We start from the raw sequence: 20,505 nt of genomic DNA, 5'->3' as shown, positions 1-20,505 counted from the left end.
AATGTTGTTGAAGAACCTCACGTTGCTCAGTAGCCCTTCCCAATATGCACTGCATCGCCTCCGCCATACCACAGGGGGCCCGTCCCACAGTGCAAACCCTTTTCCTGGCCCACGTTGAACTCTCCTCCAGCAGGTATCTTGCCTTCATTATATTCTGGCCAGTAGTCCTTCTGCAGCCAGGCGTTGATCTCCTCGATCTTGTCGATCAAAGCCTTCGTCTTCTTAGGATCTAGCGAGCCGTTTCTGTCTTCCTGATCTTTGGTATATATGAAGCGGCCGATGGTGAGATGGCTTGATGGTACGACGTATCGCGATTCCACTTGGAGGCCTGCATCGCGACACATGGAGAACATATCTCGGCGAAGATGGTGGTAAGTGAATTTGTCGTCTTCAGGCGTACGGCCAGAGTGCAGTCCTTCGCCAGCTGCAGGTACAAAGCTCAACGCTATCGCTGAAGCATCGTACCCAATCAAGGGCTTGACGAGGCGCGTGCGATGCTCGTGGGTATAGTCGGTCATGGCAGGTATCTTGTCTCGCACACTATCGACGAGTTGCTGGATCTCTGGTGCCGTCTTCGAATGCGTTACCTCAAGTACTGTAATATGCTGGTTGTCCCGGGGCATGAGCCATAGATCTGCTGTCATTAGCATTGCAATACGGTAGCCATGATATTTTGCCTACTTGGTGCTACTGTTCGCAGTTCCTGCTGCACTCGGGCGATCATATCCTTGACTTGCTCTGTAGGACGGCCCCAGAATACCTGCACATGATAAGCACACGTAACGATGCATATTGTACATCAGCATTCTTACGAAACAGTTGCGGGGATCTTTGAATCCAGGTTCGACAGTGGGGTCTTCTAATCTCAAGAGTATGGGGTCTATGTTGACGCCCTGGAAGCTCGTATCGAGCATTTTCGCCTTTTGCTGCGCATTCCTCGTAGTCCGATGCAGCTGGTACTTTTCTTGGATTCGTACCTGCGTTGTTTGCTGAGTACATGCAAAGATCAGATGTTAAAGAATCTTACCGCATCATCCTCACATGCCGATATCAATGCATCATACGGGTTGCTGAAGGAGGAAGTCGAGACACCAGTGAGGTCCTCAAATGTGTTGACTGCCTGATTAGCCATGATGTGTGCTACGAATCGTGGTGAATACAGGATAATGCAAGGACGCTGTATGATTTCTTTCAGTATTGCGGTGAAGGTAATACGAGTACCAAGCCGCGAGGGTGGGTACGTAGGTATACATTGAGCTGAATGCTGTCCGACTTCGCTACGTACGATGGCACCTTCCCTCTCAGAGTAGCCTATCCGCTTCGGCTACGCATGCCTCAAAGGGACACACACAAACCCCCTCGCCCTCAATTCACCTCATGGCATACTCAGCACATTTTATCTCTCATCGTGTCTATCCCAGGTCATGCAGTCCAGCGGCGAGAGACGGCATGCGGGGTACGTGCCCTGACAGGATGCCCCACGTGCTTTCGCTCCACTAGCGCGACGCGTCGTCGCGCTACGTGCTTGCATGCCGCATGAACTCCATTGACTTTATTGCCCTCAACGCGCGAATCGCATGCCATGAGCGAACCGCGCCACTTCATTCTTCTATCCCTAGATTAACGGCTGTGCCGATACTCAATTACGTGTCTTGTATCGAAATACTCTCACCATGGGACAAAACAATTCGCGTAAGCGGAAGCGCGTCACCCACCTGCAAGTGTCACCTGCACACAGCAGGTCTGAGTACGACGATGATATTATTCATGTTGCACCACGGCCACCCACTGCCAGCAGAGGAAATACTGAGCGCACTCCTTTGGCCGAGACACAGACACGAGGCAATCGCGCTCGCCGCGCGCACACAGCCCAGCATGTCCATGGTATGCCGTTCACCTTATCATCACCACTTGCTGTCCCTCAAGAGCTAACCAGTTGCAGTTGATACACCCTCTATCCCTACTAATACCGCGACACCACCTCAAGCGACCGACGATGCCGACCAGGTCATACCTCTAGACTGTTGTTATTTCTGCCTCACCCGTGGAGGCAACGCGGCGTATGAATGCCACACAGAAGAAGGAGCAGACCTGTGTACGCGCTGTATACGGGACAAGAAGAAGAAATGTCGACTGCCTACGCCAGAAGAATCGGCAGCGATAGCGGCACGTTGTCCACGATGCACTATAGGAGGGTTCAAACAATGCGACGGAAAAGATCCGTGCGATACTTGCATACGCAACAAAACAACACATTTATGTCGCAAGCTACCCGAGAAGAAGAAGCCAAAGCCTGAGGAGCTAGCCACAAGAAGCGAGAATATCCCACAGTCTGAAGGTGTGGCACCAGAACAGCCCAGCAGAAGCCGAAGAACTCGACGTAGCGAGGTATCTCAGACCAGCAATGACGCACAGGTTACTACAGAGGATGTCAGTGATGAAGTCGATCACAACATAACACGCAACGGCGCATCTAGATCGAAGCGCAGGAAGGTCTTACCGAGCCACACACCCGATCAGCATGCACAGGTGGTTAGCCCGAAGAGAAGCCCGTCTAGGTTGAGCTTGCGCCAAGCTTCGAGGACACCAGAGAAGCCTGCCGACGAGAACGAAGAGCTGCATTGTGGCGACGATGCGCTACCCTCGCCTATGACTTCGAACGATTTCGCGTTAGAAGACGATCCAAAATCAGCGACGACCCCTGGTGGTGAGGACGTTCAGATGATGGACAACGACTCGGATCAAGGAAAAGAGATCAGCATATTGAACCTTGGTCGTAGTGGACGCTCCAGCAGGGCTCGGCCTAGGGTGTCCTATGTTGAACCCATGCTTGAGGACGTATCCGACCAAGACCTGGGTCTCGCAGCCGAAGACGAAGATGAGGACGTATCAGACATCTACAGTTCTCCTACAACGGACGAAGAAGAAGAAAGCGAAGCGGAAATTGAGCCTGCATCTTCTGATGAGGAAGCATCAGGCGCCAGTGACGCTGAATCGCTAGACATCTCCACAGATGAGGACGTTATCCCTGTTGAAGACGATCAGCCCAAGCCAAACCCACGCCGGAACACTAAGACTGGAGAACCAAGTCGAGCTGGCAAAGGCATCGATCTGAGCCTTCCCCCGCTCTCGAACATCCAAGACTGCATGTTCGATATGACTGCGAAAGCAGTAAACCTCGGCCTTTGTGAAGCTCTCCAAAGTCTAGGAGAAAGGCCTATCAGAGTAGCGACCATGTGTTCTGGTACTGAGTCGCCGTTGCTAGCCCTGGATGAGATATCAAAAGGTTAGTCATTTGCACGCAAACATCAGATGTCATATCTAATATGTTCTTTAGCACTTGAACGTATGGGAAAACCTCCAATGTTCATCCAGCAAGAATTCTCCGCAGAGATTGAAATCTTCAAACAGGGTTACATTGAGCGGAATTTCGCTCCCAGGAAGTTGTTCCGAGACGTGCGCGACTTCCTCCGCAAAGACACCACCACCGCCATCACAGCATACGGAGCAGAGGTGGACGTCCCCACGGGCATAGATATCCTCATCGCCGGCTTCGTTTGCAAAGATCTCTCGCGGATGAACAACAAGGCAAAGACTATCGACGACGGCGGCGAATCTGGCGATACATGGCGAGCAATCTACACATATGCGGAGCGCTTTCGCCCCACCCTAGTACTGTTAGAGAACGTGAAAAACGAGAAGAAGACCTGGGATGACGTGGTAAAACGTTGGGCAAAGATCGGCTATGAAGCTCAATGGACCTACTGCGACACCAAAAACTTCTATCTACCCCAGACAAGGGAAAGGATGTATATGGTTGCGATAGAGCGTTCACACTTCGGTAAAGATGCGAGGAGCGCGACTGACCAGTGGAAGGAGTTGATGCATAAACTGGAGAGACAGTGCAGCAGCCCCTACGAAGCTTTCCTTCCGGAGTCGCTGAAAGAGTCAAGTGGCTTCGGTATATTGAAGAACGAACCGGACTGGGCTCTATGTAAACTCCGGAACGACCACATTCGATCTGAGAAGAGACTTGGTATACTAAGCCCGGTCAGCCGACGAAGCGACAGTGGTACCATCATGTAAGTCCACCTAATCCTGCTTTCATTTGCTCAGACTAATGGTGACAGGCCTCCCGATTTCGCAGATCGAAAATTTTACAATTCTCAGTCCTCGAGGGTGCATGACGCCATCGACATCGCTCACTTAGAGTTTGCTGCCCTCAAGGGCTGTGATTCACTTTACAAAATGGCGCTCTGGGATGTCAGCCAAAATGTCGATCGATTCAAAGCAGACTTGGGTATCGCACCATGCCTGACACCAGGTGGCCAAGATTTCGCGAGCAATCGTCAACATACTCTCAACGGCAGCCAACTCTTGATCCTTCAGGGAATGCCCCTTGATAGACTGCTATTCGCCAACGAAACACAGAAGGACCTACAAAACCTAGCTGGCAATGCTATGTCAACTACAGTGATCGGCGCCTCTCTAATCTCTGCTCTTATCGCTGGATCCAGAGCCTTTCGCTCCAACCACGTAGCAACATATGACAAAGCACAAGCTCCTCCGCCCACTAGTAGAATGGTCGCCCAGCCAGAGGTCTTGGGTCATACAATCCTGGAACCAAGCATTTATGAAGATCTCGACCTGGCCGAGCTCAGGCACGAAGCCAAGATGAGCGCGCGTATGTGCAACTGTGAGGGCAAACAAATCATCAGCAAGACCGCGATCCACATCTGCTCTGCTTGTGGACATTCAGCTTGCGCCTCCTGTGCCGGGAATCCCAAGCACGTGTATAAAGAAATTGTCCGACCAAGTCGTCGAACACCGCTACCTGACGACTTCATCAGGCGGTGGAGACCCAGGTTGCCTCCGCGACTGAAGTTCGATGCCTTCCCTAACATCTCTCATCTGGCTGCCAATATGGGCCCAAAAGACCCGATTCTGAGCGAGTATCTGACCATTTTATCGGAAGCGCAGCTGAGCTTTCAGTATTTCAGTATTGGTGAATTTTCCAGAGAGTACAATGAGTGGAAGATCACCTACAGCTCGTCTAGTGCCACGATTGAGCTGAATGTCGGCTCCGATATTCGATGGTCATTATTCGTCAGATGTCCACCGAATCTCCCGGGTAACAGCCTCTTGCGCGAGTTCGTTCGCAATCCGATCGCACAAAGTGCCACCACCAATACTCTCTTCGACGTCAAGTGGAATATACGCATACCCTACACCCAGAACCATATTCTCAACATGAGCGGCTCGGCTGGGAGGATTAGCTCTTGGAGGAGTCGGCTCGGTCTTGTGGACTACAAAGAGGAGACCGTACCAAGGACCATTGCAATTCGGGGCAATGACCAGGAGGTAGCGGCCATCACCGGCGATTACGAGCATCAACCGCATTGTGGAACTGCGTCAACTAGCCTTTACAAAAGGTCAACGGGGGTGAACAGCATGTACTTGTTTCTCGATCCCAACCCTATCAGCCGATCAGATCATGACAGCTTCGTCTTTAGCCAGGACCATACCCGCAAACACTATGGAGACAGCCGTGTCACGCTGGCCCGTGTGCATCCATCCTGGCGACCCTGGGATGTGGAGGACGGATGTGTGGACGCCGTTACCATCACAATTCCTGACGTGCACGCCCCTGCTGAAATGATGCTTGTACCAGCAACTGTTCCTCTGAACGTGGGTTTTCTCGATGAAGGATGCCTCATTGACAACACCCTACCAGATTGCTCCCAGGCGCTCACTTGCCTAGACGTCTCTCTTCAAGATGAAGTTTCAGTGCGTACTTTTGCAGAGTATTCCTGGGCTCTAGAAAACGCTAAGATCTTACCGACATGCTCATCTTGGCAGACAGTGCAGTCAGACTGGTCCGGGGAGTGTTCCTGCGCACCACTGTATCCCGAGATTCTCTGGAGTGTCAACGAGAAGAGCCTAGCGACAGCACACGAGGACCGCCGAGCTGCTGCCGCATTCGAGCGCGCCATCAAGCAACGCCCTGATATAGTTCAATTGGAAGCTTCCAGTGATCTGTCGGGGACACGAATCCGGATCGGTGTCGATATTCTGTCGTTGACGCATCGCGCGCGAGGAAGGTTTGCCAAGGGTGTTTCCACGACTACTTCCTGGAGGCTGATAACGGATCATGTTGATTTACCTTCACAGCCCCTCCAGAAGTTTCAACTGCAAAGCAATGCGAATGATATTCAAGATCCCGCAATCACGCCGCCGGAGTATCTGCGGGGAGCGCAAGTGAAGTCTGTGTCATGGATGGCAAAGCAAGAGCGGGGCATAACAATAAAGATCACCGAGACAGAAGAGTCAGTGCACTCAGGTCTAGGTTGGAGAGCAGAGGCTCGAGCGGAGACAGAGCACGTTGTCCGTGGTGGCGTGCTCGCCGATCACCCGTCCTTCGGCAAAACTGTTACAAGTATTGGGCTCATCCAGAGCGAATTTGAACAGTGCACCATGGATGCACTCATTCAGCGCAACCGATCCGTGGCAGCTGAGCAGCCTCAACTTCTGGATTCAGCTGCGACTTTGATCGTTTCACCTCCCCATATTACAAGTCAATGGAGTACGGAACTGGAGAACTTTCTAGAATCCGAAAGATACGAGAGCTATAATGTCCTTGTCATAGAGAACTACAGTCAACTGAAGGGTCTCACGATTGAAGACCTCTTACGAAGCAAAGTCATCATAGTGTCCTGGACGCTGTTTGCCGATGAAGCTTATATTTCGGAGCTAGCGAAGTTCACCGCATTGCCAGAACCTTTGATGACCAGCCGTCGTGCATTCAGTTGCTGGCTGGATAGGGCCGTTGAAGAAATCCCTAACCAGCTGACTGTGTACAAGCGTCATGACTACGAGGACTTTCAACGGCTGACGAAGGAACTCGTGGATGAAAGGCTCCAGCAACCCGAGTTCCAGGCCACATTGCCAATAAGCATCCGGCATGGTAGCGCATATCTTTCTTTCGAGGCCATGTCGTCTACTTCAGGCCCATCGAAAAAAGCCAAAGCCAAGGCGAAAGCTAAGACCACATCGAGACCAAACAGTTCATCACACTTAGTGCCACTCGTCCATCTGTTCCGGTTCAACAGAATCATCGTGGACGAATATCACTATCTCAATGACACAAATAAGATAGGAAACAACTTCATGGCCACGAGCATCAAACAAGTTGCTGCACATAAACGCTGGGTGTTGTCTGGAACGCCAGCCTTGGCCAACTTCTCTGATGTCAATCAGCTGGCATCCTTCCTCGGAGTCAAACTTGGTCGGTACTTCTGTGGTGACGGCACGGTTACGACATCCGCGGAGAAGATTGCCAAGCTTGACCAAACTGATGTGGAGAGCTTCTTGTCACAAACCGAAGTCATGTCCAGGCAATGGCATCAAGCTAGACACCAGCGGGCACAGGACTTTCTCGACAGCTTCGTGAGACAGAATGAGGCTGAGCTTCAGCACATCGACTGCTCGGAGAAGCTCCTTTCGGTGGATCTGGATGCTGCTCACCATGCCGTCTACTTGGAGCTCTCTCAATATCTCATTTCTCAGAAGATGCAAATCAAGAAGCTCAACAAGAAGTCTGGCTCGGACAGGAGTAGCAGGCTGAACGACAGTCTAGAGAATTCCGCAAGTGCCGAAGAAGCACTGCTCAGGTGTGCTTTGCTCTTTGAGACGGAAGAAGGCAGATCTGCGCTTGAGCTCTTATTCGAAAAAAGGTCGCAACAATTACGCAACACCAAGAAGGACTTGTTGAAGTTGCTGTCGAAATTCGAGGGCTTGATGAAGAAGTCTAAGAACAATGAGCCGACCATTAAAGACCTTTACGGCCATTTCCAGAAGGATATATCACAGTACAATTGGCTCGGAGATGACGAGTCCAGTCAAATCGTTCGCGGCTTGATCAAAGAAGCACAAAAGACCCCCAAATCTGGCCTCGCTGATGTCGCGGACATGTCGAAACTTCAGCGCGAGCGGTTGATCAAGCAGGAACTCTCACAGCTCCGAGATACCGCTCTCGAATTTGCGCATAGGACAAGGTCCAAACGTTTCATCGCATCGATCCACGACTATCTTCAACTTGCAACTGTCGGCAAGGAATCTACCCGCTGTAGCTCGCCAGTTTGCAAAGGCGTAGCTAGCCCTCAATTGCTCTTCTCGATACCACACTGCGGACATACTGCATGTAAAGAATGTCTTGCGTTGCGAACCGACGACGAGACTTGCGTACATACTGGCTGCAATTCCTACGCAAGCGAAGGCAACCTGATCCGGATGGCTGATCTTGGTCTAAGTCACGACCAGCATACTGGTCAGAGCTTTGGCAACAAGCTTGAGGCGATTGCCCAACTTGTTCAAGGGCTTCCACAATCTGATCAATGCATCGTTTTCGCGCCAAACGAGGAGATCATCAGCATTCTCGAGACCGTGTTCGACCACTGTAATGTCTCTTACCACTCGCTGGGCGGAAGTCGACATAAGGCGTCGGCAGCGAAGCTTATGGAGGACTTCAAGACGAACACAAATCCTGAAAAGAGGAAAAAGCTCATCATACTCAATCTGGGAAGCGAGTCTGCAGCTGGCGTGTAAGTACCTCTTGCATATGTACATAGATTCCTCGTACTGACCATCTACAGCAACCTCACAGTGGCCAACCACGTCATATTTGTTTCGCCCTTCTTGGCAAAGACGCAGTATGCCTACGACTCGGCCATGGCACAAGCTATCGCTCGAAGTCGTCGTTATGGCCAGCAGAAGAAGGTTCACATCTATCACGTCATCGCAAAGCGTACGATCGACGTGGATATCCTTGAACACAGGCACAGACGTAGCGACGCGATCACTACCATGGAGGCCGCGGTCGGGTTACCAAAGCCATCGTCTACAAAGAAAGAAAGGACGAAGCTTCTCAAGAACAGCAAGGGCGAGATGATACTGGTGCCGCTTAGCTGGCTAGCAGATGAAGCCAAGCGAAAGACGATGGAGATTGAGGAGACGACGGAGCAGTTCACCTCTCTGATCAACTTTTCCGAGACGTTCGAGCAGGAGGACGACGAGCCTTGAGGAGGCATGTGTACAGCGGAAGATTGTTTGCGGCGATGTTTCAACTTCATTTCGTGTCTTCTTTACAGACAGCTTCCCTATTATACCCCACCATCGTGTTTGTACCATGTACGCATAGAGTTTTTCGCATCAGCAGGGCGTACAGCGTAGTTGGTATGATACCCCCAAGACGCATTTCCAGCGCTCAATGCATATCATCTGAAGTCGCGAGGATCGTGGATCGAACCTTGTGATTCTATCATATTTACCGCACCTACGTTTAAGCAGCTATGGTGATGTAATAACGATCAGCGCTACCACCACCGTCAAAGTACCATCTTCCCAATCCGGCGAGCGGCATGCAAGGTTAGCGGTATTCGTCTAACCTGGTAACATCAGCCCATCAGCCTCAGCCTGCCCTGCTGATCGTAAGCAGAACCACCACCATCACCAAACCCCACGCTCACCGGTAAACAAACTCCGTACACATAGGCTCCCGTATCCCGGGCCAAGCCAAGTCAGCTCTCCACTCGTCCTCTGAACGGTGACTTGAACGGTACAAAAGCTACCCCAGCGGCCGCGCTACCCGTGTCTGCAACTAGCAGCTACCGGAATAGGATGATGCGTCTTTTCATAGTCCATGGGGCTAGTTCACCGATGAGGGTAATGCTGGGTCACAGACTTCGATGGTTTTCAGAAAGAGTTACTTGGATGGGAAGGTTGGGCTGGGAATAGGAGCGGGTAGGAGGGGACTAAGGGTATCGGGTATGTGTGGATGCGGCGTGGTATGGAAACAAGTCAAATGGTGACACGGATGGCTGTGGCGTAGTTGACCCTGTCTCATTGGTGTGAGGGGTGGACAAAGGGTTCTGCACCAGAGCATAGCACTTTATGGAAAATGAAGTCTTGAGACTTTGATTCGTTCGTCCCTGGCTTTCCTTCCTGCTTCTCAGATAGTACAAAAATGGTGTTAAAAACCAGACCCTTTTCCATCGCCAAACGCCTCGCCCAATGCTACACCGGTCTTGGTGCCTACTCCAATCTGAAGGCCTTGACGCGGCTGGAGGTATTACGCATGCGCGCTTTCGCTTGAACAGCACGCTGTACTCGAACGTTTCTCTCTCTCGCGATCTACCTTTCGGCCTGAACGCTTATATGACCCATCGGTAACTGGCGTATCGACCGGCTGTTTCTGACTTTCGGATAATCTTGACGACAGAACCTCTCCTCAGACCGAGATATTTGGCGACTGGGTCCGTGGACTGGATTCTGGGGAGCTGTGTCTGCTTCAAACGGTATCGCTGGAGTAGCTGCTGCTTCTCCTCGTCGCTTAGCAGAACGTGCTTGGGGACCAATTCGTGCTTTGTGATGTTGACCAGCAGATCTTGCTCGACAAAGACCTCTACACCGCCCTTGGGACCGTCGGTGATGCTTGTCGCGCCGCGGAGGAGTCGAAGGGCCATACCCGTCATGGGCTTTACGGTGACCATGATGCCGGAGTGGAAAGAACCATTGACAAGATGGGACATGTAGTCGCGCAGTTGCTTCATTCCAACGTTCTCGTCTGCGTTGAACTCGATCCAGATGGTGCCGATGTTGGGCTGGGGCTCTGGGTTCTTCTTGGTCGGGGCATCGGTATACCTTCGGAGCATGTCTTCGGAGGGCTGGCAGGAGAAGTTGAGGCGCGAACGGCTGGTTACGGTCAGTACTGCGGCCCAGACATGGCTGTGGTTGGCGCATACTCAGGCTCTCCGTCTTCGCGCGCATATTTCCTTGAGAACTCCTCGAGTGACATGGTCATATCGTCCTCGACAATCATGTAGCCCTTTGGTAGAGTCAGCGCGCAGTCCGTGATTCCTTCAAGCGCATGCGCAACGCACCCGGTCGTTCATCATCTCCTTGGTTGTCCGCCAGACCCTCCACAGGCGAATCAGAGACGCGCTGTACTTTTCGCCTTCCATGCTTGCGGTCGGTGACGTTGATGCGGGGGAACGAGTGTCGGGCGGTGGTGTCGGCGCAACAGCTGAGTGAAGACGGGCGCGTCAAAGAAATCTCCAGAAGTGCCAAAGGCAGGCCGGGCGAGAGGCTTGGCGTGCAGCCCTAGCGCGCGGACCTGGAGCTTGGAACCCCACCACTTCCGCCCATCTCGAACTTGGACATGGCCTCCTCAAACGAAATCCCCAACCTACGAACTCTTCTCGGACAAGGCCGCGGCGGAGCATCAAGAGGCAGAGGACGTGGAAGAGGTGGTCTTGGAGGTTCAAGTGAAACAAGGGCCCAAGTTCTCGACGATGCCGTCAAGGGGACTGATCAAGATGCGGCGGGGAGCAGGGTGAGCTGTGTAGAGCTAGGTTACCTTCACGACCCATATGCGAAGTTGTTCGCGACACAACAGACGACGAGGAAGCTGCCGTTGCTCAACAGAGGCACGTATGTCCGCACCTCGGCCATCGACCTTCTCGTCGCCAAGTTCCTCGTCACCTACCCGTCGTCGGCGAAGCAGATCATCTCTCTAGGTGCCGGCACCGACACGCGATTCTTCCGCCTCCTCGACCTATACCCCCAAATGCGCATCGTATACCATGAAATCGATTTCCCTTCGAATACACTCGCCAAGATAGCCACCATACAGAGGCAGCCGCTGCTTTACCGAAAGCTGCTGCACATACCGTCGACGTCAGCCTCCTACCACTCAGACACATACAACATCCATGCGCTCGACCTACGTACTCTGGCCGACCCATCGGACGAGAAACCCCTACCTCAGATTCCGAACCTGGATCCGAGCATACCTACGTTGATCCTGTCCGAGATGTGTCTGGTCTACCTGCAGCCCTCGACAGTGAAATCAATAGTGCCATCACTGCTCACACACTACCTACAACCTGCGACGCCTGCGTCTCTCATTCTCTACGAGCCCATCCTACCCCAAGATGCTTTCGGTCGCACCATGATCTCGAACCTCCAGTCCCGCAACATTCACCTTCATACATTGATAGCGTATCCTGAGTTGGGCGACCAACGTGCACGCCTTCAGGGCTATGGCTTGACAAACGGGGCAAGGGTCGCGGACACAAGTACTATTTGGCGAAAGTGGATCGACGACGAGGAGAAGGAGCGCATCGCTGGCTTGGAATTCCTAGACGAACTGGAGGAGCTGGAAATGCTGCTCCGGCATTACTGTGTTGCATGGGGCTGGAGGGATGGCGAAGGCGATATCTTTTCGAAAGCGTGGGCGGGTGTACGAGAGTAGGAAGTAGTTGACTCTTCAACTCACGATGCAGCCGCAGCTGTATCATTAATAGCCTTGAATCCAGAACAAAGACTTGATTCTTCTTGCAGCGTGCTTGAGTTATGACGTGACCTGCGTAGAGTGAAAGCCACGTGCTTGCGCGCCAGACGCACTTCCAGGGCTCACGCGCTAGGCCTGAGGCGGCCTTGCCCGAACGGCGCCGTGAACCCCAGACACGGTGCTTTGCGACAACAGGAACGACCAACTACCAACCACTCACTCGCCCAAAATCTACGCCGTGTCGTGAGTGAAGCGCATTTCTCGCCAACACGCAATGGTGTAATCGCCGCCTCCACATCTGAACCACGACTATATACGCTCCTTACCCGTCCCGACACAACAAACAAACCAACACGGAGTCGCTCCTGCCATGGCGGTGCGCAACACGACCCAGCCCTCCTTCAACTTCCTCACCGGCGAGGAAGAGGAGCCAACACCCGCGCCTACGACTGCCAAACGAGAACCTCTGCGCGAAACCTTTCGAACCACATTACGAGCCTCCCAGAATGCGCCGCACACGGTTGTGCCTTCTGACCCGATCAATGAAGACCTCCGCGCCCAACTCAATACGGTGCGATATGAGCTCGAAACCGCGAAACAAGAAAAGGAGATGATGAAGCTGGAGCATGCGCAGGAACTCCGCGACGCCCAAAACCGCGCCGATGCAGACTTTCGCAAAGCCCAGCAGGTCGAGGCGTCGAACAGCATGACCGCGAAGAAGTACGATGCGCTGACCAAGGAGATGGCCGAGGCACAGACGAAGGCTGCGAACGAGCGGCAAGCGCTGGAACGGCGATTACGGGAGAGTCAAGAGAGGGCGCAATCGCTACAAGAGGAATACGACGAGGTCAAGGAGGAGTTGTCGACGTCGCAACGGCAGAACGAGCACAGATACAACACTCTACAGACCGAGCACAAGGCGCTGAAGGAGAGTGTGGAGGAAATGCATGCAGATCTACAAGCCAAGGTCAATGCTCTACAAACGTCGCAGAAGAAGCTTGCGCAGAAGGAGGAGGAAGTCGGTCAGATGGAGGCTGAGGTCTTGCGCCTGAAGGCAATCACTGGAGATGCGGAAACACTGGCAGTCATCAAGAGGGAACTCTCCGATCAGGTCGCACACATCAAGAAGCTGGAGACCCTGACGAGGGAGCAGAATACGGAGCTCAAGCAGTACCGGAAGCAACACAAGGCGATTGAGGTTGTCGAGGAGGAGAAGAGGTCTCTGCAGACAAAGCTGCGCATGATGGATGACTTAGAACGGCAGTTGGGAGAGGCAGAGCTGAGGAAGCAGGTCCTAGAAGAAGAACGCGACTCCTGGACGTCGTACCTTGAGGCCGAGGCAGAGATACACGGCGAAGTACTCTTCGAAACCCCCCAAGACCTCGCGCGAGCCTTTATCCAAGAGCGCATAGAGAGGACCGATCTTCTCAACAGGCTGGGCGAGATCAAGCCTGAACTCACTGTCAAGGATGCTACCATACAAGCACTCGAAGAGGAGAAGACCAAACTACAAGCGGAAATTCAGCAGCTCAAGGCCGCCGGAAACACCGCCGCGACGAGCAGTGCCGATGCAAAGGCGCGAGCGCGTCTCGAACGACAGAAGGCTCTCGCAACCAAGGAAGTCGACTTCCTGCGCGCCCAAGTCAAGGCTTTTGACGACGAAGAGCGTGAAATGCAGCCCGACACATTCGACGCTGCAAAGTCTGAGCGCATAAAGGAGCTTGAAGATCTCGTCGACCAATATCGCAAAGAAGTCGACACCCTACAACAAGAGTTCAACAACCTGGAGAAACCCGCGCCTGCGACCACAGGCCAGAAGCGCGCTCTCGATACAGACGAGAATGATGAACGCGTTGGCGAACTACGTCGGAAGAACCGCCAACTACAAGACGACCTTCACGCCCTGCAAAAGAAGCAGAAACTTGTCGAATCCGAATACAAAGCCCAGCACTCGCAGCTGAAGAAGCTGAAAGAGTCTTCGCGAACACGCGTCCTGGAGCTCAAATCCAACCCCACGGCCGACGCCGAAGCCCTCAAACTAAGCACCGTACGCAATCTCCGCGAAGCCAACGCCCAACTCATCGATCAGCTGGAGAACCAAAGGACGCCCCCCTCCACCGTCCCCGCCGCCACACTCGACGCCGCCCGAGACGAGCTCGAAGAAATAAAAACCCAACTCGCCTCCTCCGAGAAGAAGATCAAGCGTCTCAAACAAATCTGGGCCGCCAAATCCCTCGAGTTCAGAGAAGCCGTCGCTTCCATCCTAGGCTGGAAGTTGGATTTCATGCCCAACGGCCGCGTCAAGGTGACCAGCATGTTCAAACAAGCAGACGAGGATGGAGAGAACAGTATAGTGTTTGACGGCGAGAACGGGACGATGAAGGTGTCGGGCGGAGAGCAGAGTGTGTTTGCGGGCGAGATACGCGATCAGATTGTGTATTGGGTTGAGGGGAGGAAGGAGATTCCTTGTTTTCTTGCTGCGCTTACGTTGGAGTTTTGGGAGAGGGGGCCGGGTGGGCAGACGATGCATGGGTAGGTGGTTAGAGGTGGCGATGGAGATGAAGCGGGTTTATGTGCATGGTATAGTCATCTGACGCTTGGTTCGTCGAATGTAATGATGATTTCAGAGTAATGATACAGTTCGCCTAGAATACACTTCTTCCAAAATAGCCCTCAATATCCTACTCCTCCTCATCCGTCAAATACATCACACCATACCCAACCTCCGCATCTCCCTCTCCATATTCTCATCCATCACCGCCCTCCTTCCCCACCACTCCATGTTCCTCTCCCCGTCCATCTGCCCGTTCCCTCTATCGACCTTCCTCCACCACCAAAACCAGCCCATGACCCAACACCATGCGAACGCCACCATGATGAGGAAGTCGTAGCATAGTAGGGACACTGTTGCGCCTACGACCCAATCATGATGTTCTGGGGGGAGATCGGTTGGTTCGCCGAAGGCGTTGATGGTGGGGTTTTTGGTGGGGTTTGCTGTTGGTGTAGTTGGCGAGACGAAGTGGAGTGTGAGGGTAGTGGTTTGGTGCTCTGCTTCGGTAGTCGCCGGGGTGGACTCAGTCGCAGTGGTGAAGGCTGTTGGTGGCATTGCCTCGATTGGTGTATCGGAGGGCTCATTGAGATAGATGTAGATGGGTGTAGTGAGTGCGGATGTACGCGGCGTGGTAGCATCTTGGGCGAGTACCAGTGCGCCGCCGGTATGATTCATGAAGACGAAGAGCGCGAGAATAGTGATGATAAGCATAATGATGGTGTCAACTCGGCAGCGTATTGAGGATGTGTGATGTCCGCTTGAGTAGAGTATGTCGGTAAGGACTGTGGTGCTTGGAGGCAGAGTAAGGACTGGAAAAAAAGATGGAAGAATCAAGGGATAGCATAATCTTAAGAAGCACTAAAGTAAATCGATGAGAAGGGAAGCGCACAATGGTTATGGGAGTGTGGTGAGAGTGGATCGTGGAGGCAAGCGAGCTATTGTTCTCGTAGCCGTGAAAAGAAGCTTATCATATATACATAAATTGCCCTCCTTCACCTCGAACGCCGAAACCCTGCTACAAGGCATGAATTTTCATTCGTATTGTTCTCATCATTGCGCCTTGTCCCAAGGTAGCGCAAATGTAGAAACCCAGTCCTCGACCTCCTTCTTGAGTTCGATGATCTCGGTGATGTCCTCGCCTTCACCAACGTACTCCTTGAACGCGGCTACACTGGCGGGGTTCTTGCGACCGGTGTCTTCGGCCTTCTTCTTAGCATCTTTGTCGAGCTTTTGAGTGATTCCAACGGCGCGGTGCACGACGTCAGCCACACGCTTGAAGTCCTCGGTCTGGAAGCCACGAGTTGTCATGGCGGGAGTTCCGAGACGCAGACCACCGGGCTTCATGGCAGACTTGTCACCGGGAACAGTGTTCTTGTTCGACGCGACGCCTACAAGCTCGAGGATGCGCTCTACTCGTGCGCCGTCTACGCCGCGGTCCTTCAAATCGACAAGGACAAGATGGTTGTCAGTGCCGCCTGAGACGATGTTGTAGCCAAGACCGCCGTTCTCCTTTGAGTCGCCAAGACGCTGCGCGAGAGACTTTGCATTGTCCAGAACCTGTTGTTGGTAGTCCTTGAACTCTTTGGTTGAGGCTTGTTGCAGAGCTACAGCCAGAGCAGTGATGGTGTGGTTGTGGGGTCCTCCCTGGTGGCCTGGGAACACGGATGCGTTGATGGGGCCCTCCAAGTCGTACATCTCCTCCTTGCCCTTCTTGTCAACCTTCCGTACACCCTTGCGGTAGAAGATCATGGCGCCTCGCGGGCCTCGCAGCGACTTGTGTGTTGTGGTGGTAACGATATCGGAGTGGGGGAACGGAGATGGGATAACGCCGGCGGCAACAAGACCTGAAATGTGAGCCATATCGGAGAGGAGGTATGCGCCAACATCGTCTGCCAGCTTTCGCATGCGCTCGTACTCGATCAACCGACTGTATGCTGATGTGCCCGCAACGATGACCTTTGGCCTGTATAGGTGAGCCAGCTCTGACATCTTCTCATAGTCGATGATGCCAGTCTTCTCATTCAGCCTGTATGGGAGGGTCTCGTAGTATTTGGATACGGCGGAGATCTTCTTGGTGGGTGTTTGGTATCCGTGCGATAGATGGCCGCCATGGGGCAGATCGAGACTGAGGATACGGTCGTGGGTGTTGAGGACGGCGGAGTAGGCGTAGAGGTTTGCGGGTGATCCGGAGAGGGCTGTGTTGTGTTAATACATAGTATAGCGGTTTGGCGACTGACTCACGCTGGACGTTGACACCCCACTCGTCAGGGCTCAAACCGAATGCTTTGAGTGCTCTTTGCTGACATAGGCGCTCGGCCTCGTCAATGTGCTCGTTTCCTCCGTAGTATCGTGCGCCTGGGTATCCTTCCGAGTACTTGTCTATGGCGTTGTGTAAGCTTGAGGTTGTGGTGTGAGGATGCGCGGAACATACTCTGCATCACACTGCCGAGCGCATCGAGCACAGCTTGGGATGTGAAGTTCTCCGAGGGGATGAGGTTTATGAAGTGCTTCTGGCGATTCTTCTCCTGCGATAGAAGTATTGTGAGCTTCGTCTTCGTATCTGCGACCTAGGCATGTGGCAACTAACCCTGTTGATGATCTGATAGACGGTGGGATCGGCTTGTTCAAGATCTTGGGAGAGAATCTGCCGCTTGTTAGTCCTTCAACCCGCTTCATCCTGCTATCGTATTGTGTACCTTTTGTTGCGCATCCATACTTGTCGCATAGCCCCGCCATTGTTGTGTCTGTATTCTTGCATGGTTGGTGGCAATTGAGGCTGTGGAGCGAGAGGTGAGCTGGCGCAAAGGCGCTCTGCAGGCTGCTCTGAGGTTCGCCATGTTGAGTCGATCTGGTATACACAGTGGAAGCGTGGCGCGACCTTATAAACGTGCTCGATGCCAGCCGGACTCGTAGTCTCAATGAGGCAACGAAACGATGGGCCCGCTTAATCACGGACTAGGGCGGCACTGGCAGGGGTTAAGGCCTCGGCGCCGTTTCTCCGTTCTCCGGCGGTAAAACATCGACGCTTCCGTCTCGCGTCCTCTCTTCTTTTCTTCACGTAACTAAACCCGAGATGATATGACTGCTTTCAACTCAGCTGCATCCTCACTTGGCTGGCGCAAGCTGGCCGATGTGGGAGCTGTTGACACGCCCCGGCACCCACCACCTAGGGGGACGAAAAAATCTATGATCGGCTCGTTACGTAGGAAGCATCTGTTGATGCTGCTGTGATGTGTCCGGCGCGGTACGGTCTGGAGCACGAAATGTATAGTGCCTTCAGTCAATCCCGCTGTCGTCACCTTGTATGTAGCATTTCAATGTAATCGTTATTGTCACCACGTCTTGTTGTTGCTCATAAGAATTACTCACCATGAATGTGCCACACCTCAGTATGACGTCGACTATATTGACTCTACACCTTCACATAAGCAGGCGAAGCAACAGCGGTTCACTTTAACTCTCAGCATGCGTAACTGCTAATCGAGAAGCCGAACGCGGAACTAAGTTTTGCCCCTGCTAGATAACACGGCTGGACACGCTTTCCACTCACCTTTACCCTGACCCTGAGAGACCCTGACGGACTCACGACAGTACCACTTGGCAGCTTCTTCACACACAGACTGTGATCCATTTCTGATCAGTGTCTTCAACGTGCCGTCTCGAGCTTCGTGCACGAAAGACATGTGACAGCCTGCACCCAGTCTCCAGGTGGGATCACCAGAACTTCTGAGCATGGATGGAGGACACTGCTCTCACCTCCTCCAGCCTACTGCCAAGGCTACTAGTAACAGTCCTTAGCCTGGAAAGCGCGCGTGGCAACGACCGTCACTGCCTTAGACGCGCTTTCTCTGTTTACTGACCCCGCGTCTACTGCATCAGCCCCATCTTGACCGCAGCCGCAACCTCTACCTCTCCCTCTGCTTCTAACAGCGGTCATCCAACGGCCAAGCGTGACCGTTTCTTACACCGCTAACAGCCTCAACTAGCAAGGTGTCCGCATATAAGAATCACATCATGGCGCCCAAACTCAAGACACCGAGCCTGCCTCCTCCAACAACACCGAAGAGTCGCGACTCGAGTCCGGAGCTAGGCAGCCCTTCCAAGATCACGCAGTACAACCAGAAGACAGGCCGTCCGGTTCGAAAGAGCGCAGGCAAGATTCAGAAAGTGGCAGGCTACGTCGATTTCGAAGACGCCGACTTTGACGCCTTGACCGAGAGTGAGTTGAGCGAGTTGAGCGACGAGGAGGAAGAGGACGATATGGACCCGCGCAGCCGTTCAGACAAGAAGAAAAAGGGCGCACTGAAGCGCAAGCGCAGTCCCTCACCTCCGTCTCCGCGTCTAGAACCCGTTGTCTACCGCCAGGAGCTCGATGACCTCACCGACAATGAGGATGCCGGCGCCTTTCATCGGAGTGCTCCGAAGAAGCCGCCCATGACCTTGCAGTTCAACGTCCCGCTAGGCTTCCACGGTCCACTCTTCGTCAAGCTCGACAGCACCATCCTACAGACCAACGAGCAGGGCAAACTGCACGAGATGCAGCCAGGCAAATCGAACAAGTCCCGTGTTACAGGTCCGCAGCCAGCCGGAAAGTCCGCGGTAGGCAGCGTAGGTTTCACGGATCTGCCGCCCGAGCTAAGGAACACTATCTATCGGTACCTTTTCGCTCGCAAGGAAAAGACCTCGAAGCTCAGGATTCCGATGACGGCCATCGACCCCAAGGAAAGCCTAACCAAGTCTGGTCAGTTCCTCAGGACCTGTAAGCTGGTGCATAACGAAGGCTGTTCGATCTTATACGGCGAGAACACATTCTCCTTCCACCGACACTACGATACTCGAGGACCCTACTGGGAGCCGGTACCCAAGGAGATCGGTTACCAGGACGTACTGCACTTCCTCAGAATGATCGGCCCCGAGAACATTCAATACCTTCGCGATGTCAAGTTCGTCTTCGATGACGCACGCCCAAAGGACACACCCTATGTCCGCTCCAACGAGGAGCGCCGCTATCTGAACGATGACTACCTGGCGAACTGCCTCCGCATCCTCCGCAACGCCAAGCTCCGCAAGGTCACAATGTACTTTGGCGGACGTCGGCAACTGGGCCGTACCGACGTCAGGTTTTTGGGTTACCTGGAGCAGATCAAGGCCGACGAAGTGGTGCGGGAACCCGAGAAGTACCATCATGGTGCCGATAGGTTCATGAGCAGAATGGCCTGGCATGACCTGAAGGAAGCGATGGTGCGAAAGGACAGGCTCTACGTGAAGGAGTAGCTCAGTACTCCAGATGCCCCAGATACCATCTCGCGGCATACTACACATTACATGTACCTTGCGATCCAACCACTTCGGGTATCAGAACTGTCGGCTTCTGTCATGTTCTAATATTCTCATGTTATCGGCCTCATGTTCACATTCAGATTGCTTCGGCAACCTTCGAGTAGATCTAGCGATTGCTTTCACTCGAGCGGAAGTACCATGGCGACTGGGCGTTGGATGGCTATCATATGTGGTGAAGGTTCATTTTGTACAATTTACCCCCGGGCCCATGTTTCCTACCTGTCAGCGGATGACGTTGTCAGCCCCTGTTTGGCGACGGTACAGG

At 53.2% G+C, this 20,505-nt stretch overlaps 7 protein-coding genes across 7 annotated transcripts; 4 read left to right on the top strand and 3 right to left on the bottom strand.

The window, feature by feature from the left end:
• Nucleotides 1-26: 26 nt before the first annotated feature.
• J4E85_004275 (uncharacterized protein) lies at nt 27-1,132 on the bottom strand (the record flags this gene model as incomplete). Its single annotated transcript, XM_051468534.1, has 4 exons — nt 27-634; nt 682-760; nt 813-977; nt 1,028-1,132. 4 exons carry the CDS (start codon nt 1,130-1,132, stop codon nt 27-29), a joined length of 957 nt encoding a protein of 318 aa, XP_051328126.1.
• A 930-nt stretch (nt 1,133-2,062) lies between these two features.
• On the top strand, nt 2,063-9,078 carry J4E85_004274 (uncharacterized protein; the record flags this gene model as incomplete). The annotated part of the gene is made up of 5 exons (XM_051468533.1): nt 2,063-2,095; nt 2,269-3,286; nt 3,338-4,082; nt 4,131-8,600; nt 8,652-9,078. The coding sequence occupies 5 exons, from the start codon at nt 2,063-2,065 to the stop codon at nt 9,076-9,078; spliced, it is 6,693 nt and encodes a 2,230-aa protein (XP_051328125.1).
• A 1,130-nt stretch (nt 9,079-10,208) lies between these two features.
• On the bottom strand, nt 10,209-11,018 carry J4E85_004273 (uncharacterized protein; the record flags this gene model as incomplete). Its single annotated transcript, XM_051468532.1, has 3 exons — nt 10,209-10,749; nt 10,800-10,882; nt 10,938-11,018. 3 exons carry the CDS (start codon nt 11,016-11,018, stop codon nt 10,209-10,211), a joined length of 705 nt encoding a protein of 234 aa, XP_051328124.1.
• A 197-nt stretch (nt 11,019-11,215) lies between these two features.
• On the top strand, nt 11,216-12,310 carry J4E85_004272 (uncharacterized protein; the record flags this gene model as incomplete). The annotated part of the gene is made up of 1 exon (XM_051468531.1): nt 11,216-12,310. One exon carries the CDS (start codon nt 11,216-11,218, stop codon nt 12,308-12,310), a length of 1,095 nt encoding a protein of 364 aa, XP_051328123.1.
• Nucleotides 12,311-12,719: 409 nt separating this feature from the next.
• J4E85_004271 (uncharacterized protein) lies at nt 12,720-14,885 on the top strand (the record flags this gene model as incomplete). Its single annotated transcript, XM_051468530.1, has 1 exon — nt 12,720-14,885. One exon carries the CDS (start codon nt 12,720-12,722, stop codon nt 14,883-14,885), a length of 2,166 nt encoding a protein of 721 aa, XP_051328122.1.
• A 1,065-nt stretch (nt 14,886-15,950) lies between these two features.
• On the bottom strand, nt 15,951-17,737 carry CBS2 (Cytochrome B translational activator protein cbs2; the record flags this gene model as incomplete). Its single annotated transcript, XM_051468529.1, has 5 exons — nt 15,951-17,095; nt 17,142-17,279; nt 17,332-17,425; nt 17,488-17,544; nt 17,597-17,737. 5 exons carry the CDS (start codon nt 17,735-17,737, stop codon nt 15,951-15,953), a joined length of 1,575 nt encoding a protein of 524 aa, XP_051328121.1.
• Nucleotides 17,738-18,914: 1,177 nt separating this feature from the next.
• Nucleotides 18,915-20,174, top strand: J4E85_004269 (uncharacterized protein; the record flags this gene model as incomplete). The annotated part of the gene is made up of 1 exon (XM_051468528.1): nt 18,915-20,174. The coding sequence occupies one exon, from the start codon at nt 18,915-18,917 to the stop codon at nt 20,172-20,174; it is 1,260 nt and encodes a 419-aa protein (XP_051328120.1).
• Nucleotides 20,175-20,505: the final 331 nt, after the last annotated feature.

The sequence above is a fragment of the Alternaria conjuncta genome, assembly GCF_024043145.1.
Source record: "Alternaria conjuncta strain BMP 0040 chromosome Unknown scaffold_5, whole genome shotgun sequence".
Classification (NCBI taxonomy): domain Eukaryota; kingdom Fungi; phylum Ascomycota; class Dothideomycetes; order Pleosporales; family Pleosporaceae; genus Alternaria; species Alternaria conjuncta.
Note: the sequence above shows the minus strand (reverse complement) of the source record. Positions and strands in the feature narration are given on the sequence as shown.